The following is a 23311-nucleotide window of genomic DNA, read 5'->3' on the forward strand; positions in this document are numbered from 1 at the left end:
TTGTGTTTCAGAAATCTCTCAACCATTGCATTTTACAGCTTTGTGCATACGAAGAGTGTGTTAGCAAAGAGTTTTGCAATATAACTAAGTGTTCCATATCCAACTGCTGCACTAATTCAATTTTAATGCTCTATTTAACTTTGGATTATACAAATCAGATGTGTAGTTTGAACTAAATTTAGATCCAACTGAATGCCTAGATCTATTCACGGGTGATTATCTGAACCAAACCACACCAGTCCTCCATGTCTTTTGTGGTTTGCCTACCAGCACTTGTAACCAAGTCTGTACTGTGCCATATATATGTGAATTTCAGTCTGTATCTCCATTTTAATTCTTCAAAATGTTTTAGGAGTTTTTTCAGATGGATAGGCTTCATTCTGATGGCTCAAATTAACATTTATTTGTGCCAGCCCGTCATTGAGTATCTCTGAATATAGGCCCTGATATATTCTTTGTCTCCCCATCTGCTTTAACTTCATCTGCAACATAACCTTACTTTCACTTTGTTTCATGAAGACATTAGCCATGCTCTATAAGATCTCTCATAGATTCATTGTGCATATGGCTTATTTGGAAAATATGGAGTCTTCAGACACTGAACAACGTATGCAAAATTAGGCTAGGTTGCTCCTTGAACTGTATTAGTTATCCAACATGTTGACTTTATCAGCCCATGTTAACTGGTCACAAAGATTCAAAATTGTATTTGAGACTATTGCAGGGCAACAAATGGTGATCCAGGGTCAACCTGTTTTGTTTTTGTTTTAATGGGAAACAGCCTAATTAATAGACTTGACTTCTACACAGGAAGTGAGAGGCTAATCTGGGAAGCTGCATGCACCCATTGCCCTGAAGTAAACAGACAGACATCTGATTTCCAAACCATTCTCATATGAATAGATCAGTGTTCCTAGAAGCAGAAAATTATACAGGTAGAGATCAATTCCCTGGAGATTTGTTCTTATAACTAGAAATTGCTTTTTCATCATATATTTTTTAAAAGCAGGGATACAGGTATACTACAACTGGTCTAAAGCAACTATAATAAGAAAGACTTTTTGTATTCATCCCCTCTTAAACAAAAACACGGTACAAAGCCATTCATTTCTTCGGCTGTTCGCGTCAACAAATGCTCTTTAATCACAACCCTAATTTTATTGCAACAAATACCAGAGACTATTAGGTCAGGGGTTCTCAACCTTTTTCTTTCTGAGCTCCCCCACTCCCCCAACATGCTATAAAAATTCCACGGTCCGTCTGTGTGACAACTGTTTTTCCACATATAAAAGCCAGGTCCAGTGTTAGGGGGGTAGAAGGCAGGGCAGCTGCCCGGGGCCCCACACCAGAGGCAGCCCTGCAAAGCTAAGTTGCTCAGGCTTCGGCTTCAGCCCCAGGCAGTTGGGCTTCGGCTTCCTGCGCTGGGCCCCAGCAAGTCTGATGCCATCCCTTCTTGGCGGACCCCCTGAAACCTGCTCGCGGCCCCCTGGTTGAGTACCATTGTACTAGAGCAGGCCAGCATTGTCAAATACTAGCGATCAACAATTTGAGCATTTTCCAGATGTACATGCTTATTTCTAATGTTTCTTACTCTATTTCTAAGTCAGATCCCTCTGTTTTTCAGTTTAAACACACTTAAATGGATTGAATGTGACCAAATTAGACATTCTTTAGGAAAAGCAACATTTAGGTTTCATATGGTTTTTAAAAAGCCCGTCTCTTGGACTTCTACTTATACTAAGAGTTAATTAGAAAAATGATTGCTCCCATCTTAGTTTAAGAAAGAAAATATTGTAGTCCATAGTGTGATTTCTTGTGCTTTTAAAATAATCATACCATTTATATTTTTTCCTCTATGGGTGCAGAAAAAAAGCATTGACACGAACTTTCATAGATTTTAAGGCCAGAAGGTACTATTATGATAATCTATTCTGACCACCTGCATCACACAGGCCATAAACTCTAATTAAGCTAGATCACTTCTTAATGAAAGTCATCCCATTTTGTTTAAAGAGTTCAAGTGATGGACAATCCACTACATTCCTAGGTCTGTTTTTTCCAGTGGTTCATTCTCTTTACAGTTAAAAATTTGCACCTTATTTCTAATCTGAATGTGTCTAGTTTCAGCTGCAAGCCATTGGATCTTGTTATGTCTTTGCTAGATTACAGGTCACTCTGCTATCAGAAATCTTCCCATGTAAGTACTTACAGATTGTGATCAAGTAATTTCTTTAGTCTTTGACTGTAAGATTTGTGTCCCAAATCTCAGGTCATTTTTGTAGTTGTTTTCTGAACACTTGTTAATTTTAAAACATTATTTTTAAAGTGTGGACACAAGAACTAGACACAGTATTCCAGTAAAGGTGTCACTAATGTTCTATACAATTACAATACAATTCAATATTCCCTTGTTTATCATCCAAAAATCACATTAGCTCTCTTAGCCACTACATTGTGTCGGGCACTTACATTTAGCTGGTTATGCGCCATGACCCCTAAAGTTCCTTTTAGAGTCACTACTTTCCAATACAAAATGGTTGCACCAAATTTTTTTAAAACCTGCAAAACACGGCAACAAAAACTCCCGGACACTCAAATATATCAGATTAAAATCTTCTGCCTAGCTCTGTGTATAATCAGTTTCTCCTGGATAAAATGTCAGACCTCAGGTGACTGGTCTACAGAGGACATAGCCCTAATCATACTGCAGCTAGCAGAGACTTCACCTTTACTCAAATTGTAGAGGTCTGGTCTTTGGATTAATTGCTATTTTTGAGCCCCAGTGCTGAAGGGGTGAGAGTTAGCTGGCAGTTTGTGTCCTGTTTGTGATCGTGGATTTATACACTAGATGTGTGCACATACCATAAGAGCTCTGTTCTGGGCCCTCCAAAAAGTCTGAGAAGTTGCTAAACCGCTTTCTGTACACTAGCCAGTATTTGGTCCCCAACAGCAGTGCTAATTCTAGTTTTCGGTTCAATTTTACATCCCCAGATTATTGGGAAAAGATGTGTTTTTGCACTTTGTTTCCTTTTGTGAGATTTTTTAAAATCACATTATTATAAATCAACAGTAGATAATTAGATGTGTGTGATGAATTTGTGATAAAGTTGACCGCATGTTAACAACTGGTCCTATGATTTTTTTGTATATTCTCAGTGTTCTCTTTTAACAGTACGTGGGGTTTGTCCATTTGAACTAAAATCACTAAACACTACACATTCTTGGTGGCCCACCAGCATTGCTTTTCAGATTGGGGACTTTGCATTGCTATTCAATTGCGTCTTTCTATGTCTGTGAAGAAGGCCTGGAATCAAGACTTGGGAGTGAATGGAGAACTCTTTGGGATCAGCAAGGCCATCTATTGTAGAAGCAATGTGTTTTGTCTCTTGCTCAGATGCCATACCCAATCTTATTCAATCATTTCCTGACAGATGCCAGAATTACATCATCAGCCATAGGCTGCTTACACCTTTAACCAGAGAAGTAAGTTGTAGATCAATGGCAATAAGAGACAAGGTGATAGGAGGCTATTGAGGGAATAAAGGCATGGCTAATGGACAAATGGCACTGTCTGGAAAGGCTACTGCAGTGGAAAAACATGGAAGCTAAATGTTGAAGTACAGTGCTCTCTTCTGCAGCTGTGGGTGAAATGTAAGGTGCTACACTTAGGGAAGAAAAACCAAATGCACAAATACAGAATAGGGGGAAACTGGCTTGGCAGCAGCATTACTGAGAAGAATCTGGGAGGAGTTGTGAATCAGAATCTCAGCAGGAGTCAGCAATGAGATGCTGTTTCAGAAAAAGAAAATGCAATTTTAGGTTGCATTAACAGAGGCGTAGCATGCAAGTCATAGGAGGTGATAGAACCGCTCTACTTGGCACTGGTTAGGCCTCAGCTGGAGTACTGTGTCCAGTTTTGGTCACCAATGTATAGAAAGGATGTAGAGAAACTGGAAAGGATCCAGAGGCAAGAGACAAAGATGATCAAGGGGATGGAATGCAAACCATATGAGCAAAGGCTTAAAGAACTGGATATCTTTAGTTTGGAAAAGAGGAGATTAAGGGGGGATATGAGAGAGGACTTCAGATACTTGAAAGGCTGCCATAAAAAAGATAGAAATAAGTTGTTCTCTTTTGCCACAGAGGGCAGGACAAGAGGCAATGGGTTCAAACTACAGCATAGCAGATTTAGATCAAATCTCAGGAAAAACTTCCTAATTGTTAAAACAGTAGGAGAATGGAATAGACTGCCTAGGGAGGTTGTAGAAGCTTTTTCACTGGAGGTTATTAAAAAGAGGCTGGATAGCCGTCTATCTTGGATGGTTTAGACACAACAAATCCCGCATCTTGGCAGGGGGTTAGACTAGATGATCCTTGCGGTCCCTTCTGACCATACGATTCTATGAAATATTTGGATTGGTGTAAATTGGTGCAGCTCTATTGAAGTCACCAACTGAGCATTTGAACCTGAGTTCCTAAACACTTCCGATATGCATTTCTGTTGTGGGTTAATATTGTCTTTCCTTTGACAGACACTCAATTTAACATGCTACCAAAATGCTTTGTAAATTCAAACAATTCAAGGAAGCATGTCTATGAGAATCACTGACAGCGTCATTTGGTTTTATTTGTATCATTGGCATTTTGTGTGTGGGATTTTCTTTTTTTTTATGAATAAAAACATTCCATCAGGCAGTAGATTGAAAATTTTCCATTGCCTAATGTATAAGCAAGCAGGTAAACAAATAAACAAACAAAGCCCCCAATGTTATAGAGAACAAACAAAACAAAATAAAATAAAACAAGTTAAACATTAGTACTTGCCTTTTTATGTATAATGCATCGACCTCAAAAATCTGAGTCATTCTGTCCATATACACAAGTGATAGTAGTAACAAAGTGCATGAAGCAAATTGCTAAATTTTAACTAAGATATTAAAATAAAAAGTACTTTAAAACAATACTTTTAATACAGTTTCTTGCCATGATTCCATCATGCATCAACACAAATCAAATCCTGAGGCAACCTGTGCCTTTGACAGTCTTTCTGTATTACTATGTAAATAAATGGAAACGATGACCAAAACCTGCAAGAAGGTGACAAGCGTTGAGACAAGTCCATCTATATTCAGAGTCGTATTAAAAAAAACTCAAAGTGCACTGCTGGTACATCTCATTTGGGCCTATTTGGGACTGGTACCCTACAGGAGACAGAACCAAGGTCCAAAGACGTCAGTTTCCATTGACTTCACTGGATTTTGATTCAGGCACCAGGGGAATAAAAGGTGATGGATGTTCTGCTACTAGCATCACTATGACGATCATGAAAATTGGAAAGTTGTACCATATTTTTGGGATACGTAAGTAAACATCTTTTGTATATTTAGGAGGTGCACGCTCTTAAATTATCTGATGAAAGAAAGTGTAGAGTACTGGTACTTAGTGTTTTGGTACCAGTACCAGACTGGTCCATTAATTAGCATTCAGATCTATCTCTAATTACAGAAAAGGCATATAAGAAAAAGAGTAAGTATTTGGTTATTAATATTTTATACAGTTCAGCAACCCAACCAATCGGATTTTACATTGCCGACTTTAACAATCTTCAAGCTAGTGTCTTCCAGTTTTAGATAATACCAGTCCTTGAAAAAGTAGCTGTACCCTGTGAAGAGAGAAAAAAAGAAGGATATATATTACGGAAAACACAATTCTTGATAATAGTTTTTGTTTGTTTCTTTATTATTTCAGCTAAACCTATAGGAATAGAAGAAATTTTTCTAAGGATATTTAGAAGAAATTGTGTTTTGTTTTTAACAGGGTTTTTAAAATTACATTTGTATTAATAACTTATATTTATATATGAAATCCAGAGTGGCTATCAAGAGAGGCCTTATTTTGAAGGAAGCCGATTTTGTGAGCCTATGTTTTATGCACACAAATATTTGCTGGCACAATTAATGTCATTTTAAAATTTAGCTACGTGGTATGAAGGTGCGAACAGGTAGGCACCTCCGTGACATCTCACAAACACTTGTGCCTGTGAAGTTGTCAGTGCAAAAATGGCAGGCCACTTCTGAAAACCATGGACTAGGTCCTTAGCTGCAGCTGAGATACATTCAAAGATGGAAGAAGCAAAGGTGGCTCCAAGCTACCTGTATATATTCCCCCAGTCCTGGAGTTTACCATGGTCTGATTCAGACCCTGGGAGAATTAGAGCAGTGCTGGAACATGCTCTAACTGGCCACCCATGATTCCAAGGAGCCATGTGGGGAAATCTCCTGGGCACAAGGAGTTCCTGGTCACACCCTTTCCTCTTGGAACACTTCTTATAGCAGAGGCCATGCGGCATGATCTTATGCTGACCCTATCCTGGACTAGAAGGAGAATCCACAGGAAGTCAGCTAATCTGGTTTTCAGGCTTCACACCACCAGAATGGTGCAAAGCCGAGAAAGTGGCTTCTTTCTCGACATCCAGTCATCCAGACATCCAATCCAAGCCTTAAGGACTATGTCGTACACATTTATAGTGCGTGTGTGTGACTGATTCTTTTTTTAAATTCCTCCACATATAGAACAGGTTTGTAACCTCCTGGAGCATAGTGACAGAAAAAAAACTAAGGCCTTCAAGCTACCCATGGACAAGACATGGCATATAAAACATAAAGCCAAAAAGAAGACCCAGTATACAAATTATATTGACAATGAGGTTAATGTCGGGTAAGTCCCCAACAGTTCAGAATTTGGATTCAATTCAAAAGTTCAGGTGTTTAGACAAAATCTAACATTGCACCGACTTTCTCATGAGAAGTCTCTTTCCCCATGAGGTTTTTGGCATTCTGGTTCTGGTCAAGTATTCTGGAAGAAGACCCTTTCCTGAGGTATATTATTACTTCCACTTCCGGTCCACAATGGAAACAAAGTGGAGAAAACTCCCCCAAAGTAGAGATATGTTCCAGTTGACAAAATTTGGCTCTGGGCCCAAGTTTGGATTCTGACTCCCCTCAGGATTCCATATTCCACAATATGGTTCAAACCCATCTCTACTCCAACCAGTTCTCTAATGGGCTGTTTTAAATATGGTTTTGGAATGGGGAGGAACTGTGTTATCTAATTTGGTTTGCCCATTTCTAAAAAGGGAAAATGAGAACTAAAAATCAAAGGATTCCTTTGCTACTAAATCCCTATTTCTAAGAGACTTCCTTTCCAAGGGACCGGTGTCAGGGGAGCTTAAATACTTTCAATATCAATGGTAGCAAACTTTTTAAATACATGTACTGCATGAAAGTGGTGCTGATTTGAAAGGATGATTGTTTTTTACAGGAACCAGAAACGTTCAGGAAATGTAATAATTCCTAAAGCTTTTGATAATTCCTAAAGAATAAATTGAGAGCAATGGGATATTTAACTGAAAAACTTATTTCAGCTGGCAGCATGCCAAGCAGAATGACGGAGTGGCTGCATGTTCATTAACCACTAGAATTGAATGTCTCCAGGAAGTCTAGAAGTAGACAAGGGCAATACACTCTTGAAAGGAAGCTCTATAATGACTTATGACAGACTGCCGCTCACCACTTCCACTATGATCCAGCACCGCATCTAGGTTATCTGGAACTCCATTCCAAGCATCAGCAATTAATTTAGGGAACCCAGGGTCCATTTTCTTCTTTACTTCATTGTACCTGTAGAAGATAAAACCCCATAATCACATGGCTTTATTTAATTGTAATGTCTGACACTACCTTTCAGGAAGTCACCAGTAACTGTGGCTGTACAAAACATTCACATGTGAAATTCAGTAACTCTGTTTTCACACTGTTTCAGTTTCACTAAACTGGTCCAATTTTGTGAAAATCCTGTGAATTTTTTCAGCTTTTCCGTTTGAAAATGCAATCAGTTCTGAACTGAACATGGACCTCGCTTTCACTCACAGATCGTCTTTTCTGAGCAACGCCATCGAGTTCCCAAAATTCATATTTTAAACTTCAAAACGTAATTCCAGTGAAGGAGCTCTGCAACCAGCAACTTTTCAAAATGGCACAGTTTGATGTATAATGGCCGTTCAAAGCGACATTTCTGAGCCATAAAAATTACCCAGAATGAAATTATAAATAGTTTTGCATGAAATTTCACCCCAAATCTCCACTGTTTTCACACAGCCCTACCAGTGATGATAAAAAAGGTTACAAGAGCTAAACTTCCTTACATGTGTTACTACCAGTAATACTTTAGCTTGGAAAAACAGAGAATTTAAACCATCCCAATTACTTTCATTCATTATACTTTTGGGGCCAAATCCTCAGCTAGTATAAATCAGTTTAGCTCCACTGAACTCATATCTACTTTCCAACATTCTTTTGAAGTGACTGGAGCTTTGCCGATTTCTACCAGTTGAGGATCTGTTGCTTTGTTCACTTTGGGCACTTCGCTCTAGACTAGCCTGTGCACAGGGAGAGGAAAGATGTAAGAAGCCTTTCCCCCATTTTCATAGCCCACATACAGTTAATCCACAAGTGACTGTCCCTATGCACATAGGAGCACAGGGACTAATCCCATTCTGTGACCCTCGGGATGAAGGATATCTAGGGTGACCAGATAGCAACTATGAAAAAACGGGACGGGGGTGGGGGGTAATAGGCACCTATGTAAGAAAAAGTCCTAAAAAACAGGTCTGTCCCTTTAAAAAAGGGACATCTGGTCACCCTAAGGATATCCCCAAGGGGGCAGGGAAGCTATAGCCGGGCTCGCCACCTCACATGGACCTAGTAACTGAGACTGATTCCCAGAAGGAGGAGAGAGGAGAGTATGCAGGATTTACCAAGGGACAGTAGCAATGGATGCACCTATGCCCCCAGTACAGGACTGCATCAGTGAGCCTCATTTTAAACTGTGATAGTGGACTGATCTCTTTATGGTCGTCTTCACTTCCTACACACAAATAGTCTACAGAAGTGTTTATATTCCTGTTCTATATAGAGCCTGATTCTCCTCTCCCTTACTAGTTTTACACACCTAAACTCCTCTCGATTTTGACTGTTACCCCTGGTTTATACTGATGTAACTTAGATCAAAATTAAGCCCATATATTCAGAGAGAGATTTAAAATCATGACTATTTTTTCTATTACTAGTTAAGCAAAACCTACTTTGGGGGGCTAAACCATCCTGCGGTGAAGTTTTAAAAGTTTAGCTGTGGAATTTATGAACCAACTCCCCTCACCACCAGCCCAGTAAACCTCCCTGGCTTAACCATCCTGTTCTGAAGACACTGAAAGGGAGGCAGTGGGCTTCCTTCTTATACCTCAGTTTAAAGCTTGTGATAATGACATGAAAAGGACTTTGCCAAGTAGTTATTTTCATTCTGTCTGGCAGAGTACTTGTATAAAATAAAGCAGCTGCATATTTAACGGTTATAATGTCTGTGTTAAACACAGTTGCCTTTTACCAAATGTTTTTTGATTGCTTGCTATCTTCTTTATACAGATATAAATCAGTTAAGCTGTTTAGTTGCTTAACAATAAATTATACATTCTACAGTGACTGCAACTGATAAGGAAGGGGCTTTGATCGAAATAGTGTCTGAGATCAGAGTGATAAATTTCTTGGAGACCCAAATGTACAGTTAATCAAAACAGCGAGTGCTCAGGAGCAAACTAGCGGCTTTGCTAACTCACGGTCTGTAATTTGAAGTATTACAAGTAGCTATACTGTAAATACTTGAAAACATGAAACATGATCAGCTGCATAGTTAATATTTTCAAAGTGAGCGATAAGCAATCTTTTGCTTTTTAAGATCAATGCCTGATTTTTCAGATAATGGGGAAAAGAAGAGTGCTATTCTCAAAGGTAATTAATCATACTTGTCTTTCAAATGGCAACCTTTCTGAAAGGATAGTTTATGTACTTATAGGAATTCATAGCTACTAGGATATAAAAAAGACACTTCATCTACTCTGTTCACAACATGAAATTATTGTTCATATAAAAAGGATTCACACACCGTAAATATACCTTTGATGTGTGATATAGCTTACATTTCACTGGAAGAATACTTGAAACTTTTGGAATATATTACATCTGTAGTAGGAGTTTCCTGATTTTTCCGTCTTTCTATATTATCAATTATGACTGGTTCTTATTTCTACCTGGAATGTAAAGTGTGTGTTCTCAAAACCAAACCCTGCCCTAATTCCATGTGCGAGAAAGGTCTGTCTGGAGATTAAAGCAGGAGCCAGGATGTCAGGACCTATGGATTCTGCTCCCAGCTCTACTCCTTTCTTGATGTGTATTCCTTAGGTAAGTCACCGCAGTTCAGCGAAGCACTCAGACCGGTGACTAATTTTAAGAACCTATTTTTGTGCCCAAACCTGCTGACAGTTATACTCCTGCAACTCCACTAAATCAAATAAAATGGGTCCAGTTTTCTTCAGATACAACATAAGATATTTGATACTATTTTAATCACACTCATAGACCCACGGTTAAAAACGTTTCCTTCTAGCATGAGACTCAGTTAGACTTTCTAGTCAGGGATGGGTGTGAAGGAGCTGTCCTTTCCTTGTAGCACAAAGTTAGCCAAAACTTCCTGCTGTGCAACTCTTTGAGTATTACTTTGATTATTTGGGAAGGAAGAATAATTTTCAGGAAATCTGGTTTCAGTCCCCAGGTTTACCACAGACTTTCTATGTGACTTTAGTCAAGTCTCTCTGTGCTTCAATTCCCTTTTGTAAAATGGGGATAATCCTTAATTTCTCCCAGTCTTTGTCTGTCTATTTAAAATATCCTTTCTATTTAAAATATAAGCTCTTTGGTGCAGGAACTGTCATTTACTATATGTAACTACTATGCCTAGCATAAAAGGATCCCATCTTTGTTAGAACCTCTAGGCAACATCATATCTGATAAATAACAAAAAAAATAATATGACATTTGAATTCTGCATTTGGTTACTTATGTTGCATAACATTTTAACTCCCTGAGAGGCATTTCCAACATGACTCTTAGGGTACATTAATATACACGCTAGTATTTCTGGGTATCTGTGGACATCCTTACAAAAGGTGCTTGCCTTGTTGTGCATAGAAAACATATGAAAAGGATTGCAGATGCTGTCAAAATAAATTTCAAATTAAGATTTGACAAACGATTAACAGATATATTGTGGCAGGATGTGCCCAGCTCCCCTCAGCCCCAGCTGGATAAGTAAAGCAAATATGTTAGCCCTTTGTTATTTCTGTTGTGACAAGAAGAGCAGTTATCCCAAAGTTTGCTAGCCTTATATCATCCCTTGTTTCCCCATTTTTATGTCCAATGCCCTTCAGGAATAGTGGTTTAAGGGGAGATTTTTCAAAGGCACAGATGGCAGTTAGATGCTTAACTGCCAGTGACTTTCACCTAGCTGCTGTATGTGACTTTGAAAATCTCAGAGATTTATTCCAGGCCTTGTCACCTGACCACCTTGTTTCTGTGCTGCCAAGGGATATAATCTTTTTAGGCTCTTGTCTGGCAAAACATTTTGCAGCAAACACCTGAGCCTAAATGAGAACAAGGATCCATCGCAACAGCTGTGAGCTTAGTTAAGGGCTCACCACCTTAATTGTAATGTGTCTCACCTCCAAAACTTGTCTCCTGCAAAAATGTATGTCTTCTTGTTTTTGCTCCAGTTAAAAGCTGCATTGACGTGTTGTACCTCGGGAGGTAACCCCAAACTGGTGAGTTTCTTTGGATATCCTCTCTCCAAAGTACTGGCTGAATAAACCCAGTACTCATTTCCTAAGTGGGAAAAACACTTAGTTACATGGTAGTTAACTCTGTTACAAAGTGGATTAACCAAAAAAGCTATTTCTGTTTTGTGACACTTTATAAGATCTTTTATCATCCTGCTTATATTACTAGTAAATAGTGTGTTCCAGTAGGCAGAGCACTGGACTGAGGCTCAGGAATTATGGTTCTGTTCCTGGTTCTGGCATTGACCTGATGCTTGGCTTTGGACATATAGCTTCCCCTCTCTGTTTCCCCTCCTGCTTGTCATCTGACTTGTCTATTTAGATTGTAAGCTTTCGGGGACAGGGAGTGCCTCTGACTATGAGCATGCATAGGCTTTGCTGTCAGTTGGGTTTACTGTAATACAAATAATTAACAATGATAATCTGGTTGGATGATGAAGTCTTAAAGCAGGGTAGTCTGAAGGCCAAATGCAGCCCATATCCCACACGCACCTTCTCCATGTATCTGTGGTTTGTTTATTTCAGAAATTTCTATTCATCCATCAAGTTAGATACAAGAATATCATATATTAATTGGTCGTCTATATCTCCATTTTAAAAGGCCCTGATTCTGTGGTCCTTGATTCAGGAAAACTTTCTAATATGACCCAAAATACATACAAATCAAAGGGCCAAATTCTGCAACCTTTACATTGATTGGTACCTTACTCAGTGAATATTCCCATTGACGCCAGTGAGATTACCCGCCGGTGACCATGGAAGCTTTCACCATGAGAGAATATTTCTATTGGCCACAATTATATTACAATAATTATGAATGTCAGAAAGCTTTCCATTGACTTCACTGGGAGTTGGATCCGGAAGTAAGTTATATAACACGAGAAAGGTGTAAGGTGCAACACTGAAGTTCCTAGCAAACTCATAGATTCACAGATTCCAGGGCCACAAGGGATCATTGTGATAATCTAGTCTGACCTCCTGTACAACATAGGCCATAGAACTAACTCAAAATAATTCCTAGAGCCGAGCTTTTAGAACAACATCCAATCTTGATTTTAAAATGGTCAGTGATGGAGAATCCACCATGCCCAGATTAGATTGTTCCAATGGTTACTTATTCTCACCATTGAAAATTTACTCCTGATTTCCAGTCTGAATGTGTCTAGCTTGAACTTGGATCGGGTTATACCTTTCTTTTCTAGACTAGAGCCCATTATTAAATATTTGTTCCTCTTGTAGGTACTCATAGACTCTGCTCTACTTCAGATTCCCCTGTTTAGGCATCTCAGAATTGCATTAGCTATCTTGGCCACAGAGTACAGAATGAGCTCAAAGTTGAGTTGATTATCCACTACAACCCCCAAATCTTTTTATAGTCACAGCTTCCCAGGATAATCTTCTCCATCCTGTAAGTTACCAGCGTGGCCTTTCAGGAGCAAAATGTGGATGCTCCTGTACAAAGGATTTTAGGGTACTTGGGCTACAGGCAGTTTCCTGCTGATCTTTTAGTGTTCGCTAGTCTTTCCTGTTTAGAATTCTTCCAAAGCAATTGCATTTCCCTGGAAAATGTAAAATCCAAAAGCAAAACAAAACAAAAAAACCAAACAAGCAAACAAAAAAACCCCCCACACCAAACCAAACAAAATAAATCTCCGAAGTCCCCAGCAACTAACAATAATATTTACTGGAGATGGCATATCAAAGCATTTTGACTGTGCTGAGTTTTTATTTTTTATCATGTAGCTTAATCCAATAGCCAATCAAACGTGGAATAAATTACCAATACTTTCCCCTCCTGTGCAGAAAATGTACAGCAGCATCAACCATGTGTTTTTTCCATGGTTGGAGATGTTTAGTCATGTTGCAATGGATTCTGGAGCTTAGTTTTTGCTGGCTCGGTTTTCCAAACATTGAAAACAACCTCCCAGCTGCACTAGTTTGGCTAGGCTAGCTGGAGCATATATATGACTCCAACCGTGTTAAAATGGATAGTATATTGATTTGTATCTATTATTATCCTCTCCCATCAAGCTAGCTAGCATGCCCGCATGCATTCTCTCTGCCTCTCTGAGTAATCCAGGTTCTGCATGTTGCTGAGCTTTTCTTTCAAGATGCTAACAGCCTTTCAGCTCCCAGGGGGTTAATGGCAGTGGAGGGTGCTCAGCAACTTGCAGGTTCTGGACCTTTAGTCCTAGGAAAGGAATGGCTGAAATCTGACATTCATAACAGATCTGATATGGCTGTCCTCAGAGGTACATGTCCCTGATCCAGCTTAGCATTTAAAAGATCGAATTTGAATGCAGTGCTTATACAGGCTATGTTTACAACTTGAAACCAATACCTGAAAAAAACACTGTCTTCTCTTCCTGAGGGGCCTCATAGACGGCATCGATTTTTTCTGGCACCTCTGGCCAGAATGTAGCAACAAGCAAGGGACCTGTGGGTTTATTTCGGGGGTTTACAGTCCTCCACATGAATCTGAACAGAACAGAAAATGGCACAGGCTTTACAATGAACTGATTCATCAGCACATCTGTTTCTCATAATATCTGGCAAAGACCTATGTGCAAGCACACGCACATGCTCTCACATGGTCTAGCAACAGCAGCACAAACTTATAACTGCTTGGCTATACGTTCAAAACGGTGCCTGAGAGGTTAAATGAATCCTCCTGCCGCATGCTAATGGAATGGTTGCATAATCTGCCGCACGCCGGAACCCCACTGAAATGGAGTAGATTGATGGCTGAAGGGCTCACGTTGCTTCTTGCGCCAGAGTAGAATGTATTCTGCGCTTCACTTGTACAAATAGAACCATTTACAAGGCAGTGACATGATTACAGTTATCCTGCTGTTGTGTATGGAGCAGATGGACAAGCATTTGACAAATGCAGACATTTGCATTCAATGAATTGCTCTTGCCATTATTATTGTAGTGACGAAAAGTTCAAATCGAAGAACTATATATCAAGCAGCTGGGAAGGGAGCTTGGCTGTAAGAGAAACCTTAAACATTAAAAATGTTCATTAGAGAAATGCTTATTTTGTGTACAAGCGGTATCCTCAATTTGATTTATGATTTTAAAACCTGTAATCGTCTTTCAGTGGCAGGGCATTCTGTAGAAGGCACTTGATAGTAACAAAGGCACTACTGTTTTCCTCCCCTGCTGAAGGAACAGCCTCAACAGAACAAAAGCTTACAGCAGTTTGCCAATTTTTTAAGATGAAAAATCAACAAGCTAGCTGAATCCCTCTTGCAACATACATTAGCTGGTAGCTTGTAAACAAATAATCAGGTCAAATCCAGTGTTCATCAGTCTGAAAAGTAGGAGCTGAAAAAATGGGCCCGTTCTGCTCATCCCTACCTGGAACCCTTTTCTCATGAAACTCTCAGAGTCTGAAATTGTATTTCAGGGTGGCCTAAATATTGGAGGATCAGGCCCTAAATGGCCTTTATAGATTGCTGTACCACCATCGGCTGAAATCTGACAATGAACAAATGGAGCTAGCAAGGACGCACATTGAGAGCATTTTAATATGTATTTATAAGTACGACAGGATTTTGTCTCATTTCTAAAATTAAACAATTATGATAATCGGGTGTAGTAGCTGATATGAGCAAGACAGCAAATGGCTAAATGTGTGTTACTTTTCCTCTTTTTTTACAAAAGTTTTGTTCGATATAACCTGAGATATGGTCTTAATAACTGGGATAATGATGTCTTAATGTGTTCTATTTTTCCACAGATATAAACATCAATTTCATTTATATTTTTATTTTTAATGAAGTAATCAGAGTAGCTATCGCAGGACGACAAAAAAAAAAAAAAAGCAAATGTACTGATACACTGTATGAAAAGAGTCCTTTTCCTATTGCCTATTATATGTTTCTTTTCTTTCACAGAAAAGCAGATCACATGTGACATAAGGAACTCCATGTAACACATATCTGCCACTACATATATAGCTTTTAATTAATGATTAGCCTTAGAGAAGGGCCTAAACTGCAGAATTCTGATCCATGTTAGTGACTCTGCTCCCCTTTGCTAAGTTTGGATCAGATTTAGGCTCTAGTCAGAGAAAAGGGCCAGGGATCCATATCCACATTAGGATTCTAAACCTCCCAGAGCCCAGAAGGGTTCGAAAGCCCCTTTCTAATGAATGGAGCCCACATTTTTGACACAACAGTTTGCTGTTGGAAAATGCAGTTTAGTCAAAATTGATACATTTTGTGGTTACGTGTTGATTCCAGCAAAAAAATTCAATGGCAAAAAAGGAGAAATGAACTTTCTTGTTTCATTTCAATAATGTTGAAACATTTTGTTTAGACTTTTACATGAAATATTAATTTAATAGTGTATATTACATATACATATAATGCATACAATATATTATGTTTTTACATTAGTGAAACAAAATGATTCAGTGGCTCTGAATTTAAATTTTTTGGACTTTTCATTTTGCAGGAAATTTTGAATATTTTTTTTTTTGTTCCAATTGAATGAAAAAACATTTCTAAATGCTGGAATTTCTCACTGAACACAAATTCCAATTTCTTCCCAGCTCTACTGATTCATAAGATTGCTTCATACATCCTCACTGGAAGGGCTGGCAGGTCTTTTAATACCAGACCTCTTGCTTATGTAGAGTAGCACATATGCACAGTATTTCCCTTCCCTCATTTCTTGATTCTACATACATTTGTATGGAGAGGAAAAACAAAAACAAAACCCTTTGTTTTGAAGAGCTCATCTAGTCTTTCTCCTTAGTCCTCTCTCTGTCTTCTATCTGTGTGATATAAAAATTGGATTCTTTGGTAAATTTTATTATTAAGGTGGGTGAGTCATAAAAGTCACAGGCCCCATGATTCAGGGTTATTTCTTAATTCCAGAAATGGATCACAAGGTTGTTTTCTGCCTTCTCTCCCTAATGTTGGGAAATCCAGGAGACTGATAGGCAAATGAATTGCAAAGTAAAACAAATAAGTAGTCACACCCTGTCTTTGCTGAATGTTAGATAAAGTATGAATCAGTTTGAACAATTTGTTTTAGTCTTTTATATTATTCTTGGAACAACTAAAGTATACTGACTGCATGGTGAATTTCATATTTCCCTATGATTTTGTATCTTATAAAATGTTGACCTGGCACAGCTGATGCCTGGTATATACACATTCATACTTGCCTGTGAGTTTCAAGTGTAAGAGACCTATGTGAATAATATAGTTGATTAAAGCTAGGCAATTGCTGATTACACTAATGCTATGACTTGCACTACCACTAGCAGCTGCCAAACAAAGGAAGGAGGGGAGCGAGTTGGAGAGGAACTGCAAGAGGATGTTGCTGGGCTCAGCAGAGGTGCCCTACATTAGGAAACTAAGTATGGCGTATTTATACACCTGACAGCCTCCTTTCTCTTTCCCAGGAGATTGAGTGGAGATTTCTTCAGGAATCTTGGATTTTAAAGGCTGGGAAACTGTTTTTAGTAGGATCTGTTTTCAGAGATGGCCTCTATTTGTGAACTCCATTTGTACCAGAAAATAATTATGGCTGTATTTTTGTGCAATGTTAATATCCAGTGCAGTACTAAGGTGCTTTCCTGAATCAGGACCTGGAAGTCAAAGGGGCTTAGAATCTAAATGCCTAAATCGCTTTTGAAAATGATACTCAGACCGTTAAGTCAGTTAGGTGTTGCAATGCTGAACACATGAATACCTTTACAAATCTGGGCCTAAATGACTACCCATTTACACCAGCAATATTCCATTGGCAAAAATGGAGGCTGGCTTGGGGCCTGGCTGACAACTGGGTGCTAAAAATGATACGTGTGGCATTGGAGTACCAATTTTAATACCACAATTCAGAAATGGTATGAGCTAGCCACCAGTCAGGCAGGTTTTGCAAACGTCTCAAGTTACTTTTGTGCAATGAAACAAATTTGACTCCACAGATCTTTTCCCCCTGCATTTAAAGTTTGTTGTTGTTTTGTTTAAAAGTGATCGACTTTATCGAAAGGCCATTGTTTAGCTAAAAGGAAGCTTGAGCTGAGGGTTGCCCTCAAATATCGAGGTTAGCAGAAGTGTGTGCCATATGTATGGTAAACAGGAAGTGGTTCAGGTCCTGAGGTCCAGCCCTTTGCAGCTCAGGCATGGAATGGTCCAAAGGTGGCTTTCTGCAATGTTTGCATCCATGGACTGCTTGTGCAACTGCCCACAGCCCACAAGGGACCATTCTGGCAGCTGCACATCACCAGATTGTAGGGAAACCCTGGCCACACCTACTTTTGGGGGGGCTGAAAGGAATAGCACAGGAACTTCTATGTGCCCCAATGCCAGCAGAGATTCCTTCCCAAGGGAAATTTCCTGAGGCCCCTTATACCGATAGCACCACAAAGGAGCTTCAGCGAGAGTTGTCTTCATAGTTTCTTCACTGTGTTCCTCTCTCCTCCATCTGTCACCCCAGTCTCTGTTACTCGACCAGAAACCCAGTAACAGAGCAAAAGTTAAATCTTCCGAACCTTGGCCCTTGATTCGGATCTCACATGCATGTAAAGTGGGAGTAAATCAGTTAAATTATTGGTGTTATACCAGTGGAGTTACATAGTGGTGAATCAGGCCCCAAGAGCTTGCTTCTCCCTTCTGCTCTATCTTTTTCTCCGAAAGGATGGGATCAAAGAACATGGCTTAGGCAATATTATTTCGCAGAAAATCAAAAGTGTTCCAGCTGCAAATTAAACGTGGAGGAGATTTCTGGGCTTACAACACCAGCAGGCACAAACGATTATTGAATGGCCTGAGATCGGAAGCTCCACTGCGGATATTTTGTGAGCATGCCCAGTTGGTTATTTAGTTCTGTTCACTGCATCCAAGTCTCCTGTGTTTCAGCCGAGCACATAGCTGTTGTGGTTTCCAGTACTGCTGGAAAAATGGCTTTTGTGCCTGTTTATCTGGGACAATAATATAACCATTGACATTCTGATTCATGCCAATTTCATATTTTACAGCACTGAATAAGCAGTTTTAAACAAGGGAGTCTGCTTCTTTTAAACAAGTTAGATTTGTTTTTACATTTTTAGCTATTATTAAAAAGCATAATTTCTAAAATGAATTTATTCAAGCACAAATGAGTGTGAATGTGCATACATATATACTCCCCCACACATATCATGTACATAAACACATAAGCTGTGTTCATAGATTTAAAGCCAGAAAGAGCCATTATGATTATTTAGTCTACTCTCCTGTATAACAGAGTTCTCTGTTTTTGTGGCAATAATAAAACATTGGATTATTGGAACAATGAATGTACTTTTCACTCTTTTATTTTGTGTTACTTTTTGCAACTCGCAGACACTAAATTGGATGAGTCAGTTCCATTGGATAGTTTGGCCAGGTTCACTTTCTAGTCCTAAATCTGAGCTGTTGTGTTTGAGTTTCACACACACACACACACACACACTATATGCACATGGCCAGAACCTTAGCTATAGCCAGCGAATGCTTGGTGTAACTAAGCAATGGGGGGTGGGGAGCACAAAGGTGCTGTTTATACTCCCCCCAACTAAAGCTGGTTGGGAATTTTCTGACTAAATGTTTTTTCATGACTGATTCATCAAAACTGAACTATTTTGCAGAAACATATTTGGTTCAATGAACTTCTGGCAAAACATAAGTGGGTTCCAATGGAACCCTGCCTGGTTTCCTGCCACCTTACCTGGCATGCTGCTGGGAAGTCCAGGCTCCCAAGGCCAGTGGCTCTTGGAGCACCCCTGCCATTCAGACCGTCTCTGAGTTGGGGACCCCAGAGCTTCCAGGCTCCCTGTGGCAGAGCCCAAGCTACTGCCGAGATGGGAGCCTGGAAGCCCTTGGCAGCTCCAGCTCTAGACAAACCTCCCAAACCTGCAGAGGAGAGCCTGGAAGCCCTGAAAATCTGAGGCTCCTAGGACTTCTAGGTTCCTGGCTCTCTGTCATTTAAACAAACAAACAAACAAGATTATTTCTAAATCCCCCCCTTCCTCCCGATTTCCCTTCCACTGGAAATTTCACCATTTCCACTTTGTTCTGAAACAGAACATTTGGTTTGTTCAGAATTTTGAATTTTCTCTTGGATGGAAATTCTAGTTTTCGACCAGAATTTTACAGAATTGCTTTGACAGTATAGCACAAACTTTCCTTCTGCTCCAAGTAATCATAGAATCGCAGGGTTCGAAGGGACCACAAGGGTCATCTAGTCTAAACCCCTGCCAAGATCCACAGATGCTCCAGCCTCCTTTTGAAAACCTCCAGTGAAGGAGCTTCCACAACCTCCCTAGGCAGTCTGCTCCATTGTCCTCCTGTTCTTCCAGTTAGGACTAGTGTCCTGAGATTTAATCTAAATCTTCTGTGCTGTAGTTTGAACCCGTTGCCTCGTGTCCTGCCCTCTGTGGCAAGAGAGAACAACTTTTCTCCATCTTTTTTATGGCAACCTCTTATCACTAAGCAATTTCTCTCACTTACCTGTCTTTGAAGAAAAACGTTTCTCCTCTAATTTGGGAGATACCATCAAATACAACGTCTTGTTTGCATAACACTGGGGTGACTGGTCCAAGTGTTGGAGCTGGATCTGGCCCAAAATCAGTGGATCCTCCTACAATGAAGAACAGATTTATACTGTAATGTTTGAGTGTATTGTTGTTCTAGTAATGTGAAGACCCCCAACTGCTGTAAATCATTTAAGGGAAGCAATCACTTCAGTTGTCTGGAGGTTATATTTGATGGAAATGTTTCAGAGGCTGTGTAGTTCAGTGGACAGGGCACTAGATTCGGACTCAGAAGGTCTTGGGGCAGAAGGAGTCTATTCCAAGCACTGCCACTAACCTGCTGTGTGACCTTTGTCAAGACACGTCACTTCTATGTGCCTGTATTTCCCCTCCTACCCATAGTTGACCTTGTCTATTTAGTCTGGAAGATTTTCAGGGCTGACAATTTTTGGTAGCAATTTGCAATTATTAACTTTGAGAATTTAAAATAGTAGTTTAAAATATAACAAACTAAAGTTTCTTAAAACAGTGTATGCTGTGGTATCTGAGCTGATGTGCAGATAATTCTGAATAAGGAGTACTATACATACCAGCTTTTTGTACTGCAGTTTTTCCAGCCTGCTAATAGTTTGCAAGTCATAAATACCCATTTTGAGCCATTTATAGCCTTTCTCCCCTTATTAAGAATCAAAATGTTCTCTTCAAAACATGCACTTTGCCATCTGTTGGATTTTATTTTGTTTTGTTATTTGGCCGCAGCTGCATTGCCTGGTGTAGCATCTGGCTGCTCCTTAGCAATCAGGTGGTTTTACATCATTAAACAAAATGTGACTCCGCTGATTTGATGTAGCTCTGAATAATGCTAGGAAATGTGTAATGAACATAATCCCAAAAGCAAAATATAAGTTTGTTTACAGAAATGAAAAGTTCTTTGAGTTAAAGTATTACTTCAGTTACTTAAAGAGGCAGGAAGGATGGTCTTCTGCTTAAGGCTTAGACCTGTGACTTAAGAGACTTGGGTTAAATTCTGAGCTCTTCCAGAGCCTTTTTTCTATGAACTTGTGAATACCACTTAACCTTAGTGTGCCTCACTTCCCAGTCTTTTGGTAGTATGCTGCATCCTTTTCTGCTTTCATCCCTTTGTCTTGTCTATTTAGATTGTAAAATATTCCAAGCAGGGATACTTTTTCTGTTTATGTGCAGCACCTTGCACAATGAGGTCCAATCTTGGTTGGGCTCTCCAGACTTTACACAAATGATTAAATAATTGTAATTAAAGAGCCCAGGAATTGGAAAGAATGAAGATCTAAGTCAGGTTTTTGAATAAAGAACTTATGTCTGGTGGTTATTTGGTATTATTATTAGCATTTCTAAGGTGTCCAGAACTACAGAATCAAGGCACCAGTAATTAAGAAGTGATGCAGGTAGAAAAGTGAGAAGCCTGGCTAGAGAAATGATATGATCCTTTCAAACTGATCAGCAGCCTTCTATTCAGAGATATTTGCAACCCTACACAGTAGTTTACCAAGTGTACAGACTGAATAGATTTTAACTGATCAAAGTCATAAAACCACCACCATGAACTATAAGCTAAAATGATCTCTGGAGAAAAATAAATAAATATTAAAGATGAACGCAAAATACAAATATCTGATATCCCCTTCTTCCCCACAGAAATCACAAGAAACATCTTGTATATACAGATATCACCTTCCACACATTATCTACACATGTTGTTTTTCCTGTTGTACGGCCTAAATCGTTGGCTGATTGATAGGACCGTGATAGAGGTAACAGACTGCACATTATACAAGCAAATTCTGGTCCATCATCAATAAATCAATCAGGTGAGGAGGTTTATTATTCACATATCGTTCTGCAACTTATCAGTAAATAACAAGAAACATCTATCATGTGGAGAATAATCACTAAATTGAGCAGAGTGGAGACAAGAAACTCATGAAAAGCAACTTGTCCCTCCAGCGCAATTTATTTTCATTTTAACCACCACCAGCAATCACTAGTATCTAAGTCTAGGGAGTGACTCCTTAATGAACAAGGTAGAATTGCTCATCTTCTGAAGCATCCATCTTTGAAAACAATTGTATGAGGATGAAGATGACGTGTGTGTCTCCATCTGTGAAATAGCTTTACCCTCTTTGCATTGCTTTTCGACGAAAAAGGCCCTTGGAGTACAGACTTAAATGTCCTTTACAGGCTAAAAGAGTGACCTCCCTAGTTGGTGTCAGAAGAAGAAAAGTGTATACCCAGCCATTAACCTTTATCACCCCATTGCTTTAAGGAGACTAAATGAAGAGCTGAATATCTGGCATGAAGTTTTCTCTGGCTGATGGTAGGTAGTACACTGTCCTTGGGAAATGTCTACCCCCATGTTAGGCCCAGGTTCTGCCCGGAACTGTGCATGCACATCTCCCATAGAAACAGGGGTGTGGGCAGGAATTTAAATGTTACCTCTTGCTGGGGGGAGCACATTAAACACACACACATTATACACATTAAACCATATCAACACATGCACATGTATCATATGCAAAGAAATAAACAGCTACGTATTCACTATTTCAATGACCTGTATCTTTAATCCACTTCGAATACAGGCTCCTTAACCATATGGGGGGAACATGTGCAAACCAAGTAGGTGTACATGTATCCATAACCTCACATTATGGGGATACGTGTATGACTCACTGAGTTTGTGCACTGCATGTTAGGAGGAAATACCATAATAGAAAAAAGGAGGGGGGGCAGAGAGCTTCTCCCACCCCGGGGCTGCAGAGTGAGCTCCTCCTGCACTGGGGGTGGGGCATGGTGGGGGACGCAGAACTCCTCAGCAGGGAGAAGGAAAGAGCTCCTCTCCCCCAGGGCTGTGGCCCATACGGAGAGTGGGGAGGGTCCATACCAGGACCCTTGAACTGCCCTCTGCCATTTAGTCAGGATAGACCACCCCATTTAGCAATATGCAGGGCAAGGAGATTATGATCCCCTGACACCTGGTCATGACCCCTGAGTTAGGGACTCCATGTTAGAGAGCAAGTGGCCCACAATTCCCAGCA

General features: G+C 39.7%; 1 protein-coding gene across 1 annotated transcript in view; it reads right to left on the minus strand.

The window, feature by feature from the left end:
- Positions 1-4806: 4806 nt before the first annotated feature.
- Positions 4807-23311, minus strand: part of MMP2 (matrix metallopeptidase 2) — a 50735-nt gene continuing 32230 nt past the window's right edge. Inside the window, exons 9-13 of the mRNA XM_007053996.4 lie at positions 20215-20344; positions 14064-14200; positions 11609-11768; positions 7570-7679; positions 4807-5662 (exon numbers count right to left, since the gene is read on the minus strand). Coding sequence (XP_007054058.1) covers positions 5559-5662; positions 7570-7679; positions 11609-11768; positions 14064-14200; positions 20215-20344 — 641 coding nt within the window. The 3' untranslated portion in view covers positions 4807-5558. The remainder of the gene's footprint in view (positions 5663-7569; positions 7680-11608; positions 11769-14063; positions 14201-20214; positions 20345-23311) is intronic.

Source organism: Chelonia mydas, chromosome 12 (assembly GCF_015237465.2).
Source record: "Chelonia mydas isolate rCheMyd1 chromosome 12, rCheMyd1.pri.v2, whole genome shotgun sequence".
Classification (NCBI taxonomy): domain Eukaryota; kingdom Metazoa; phylum Chordata; order Testudines; family Cheloniidae; genus Chelonia; species Chelonia mydas.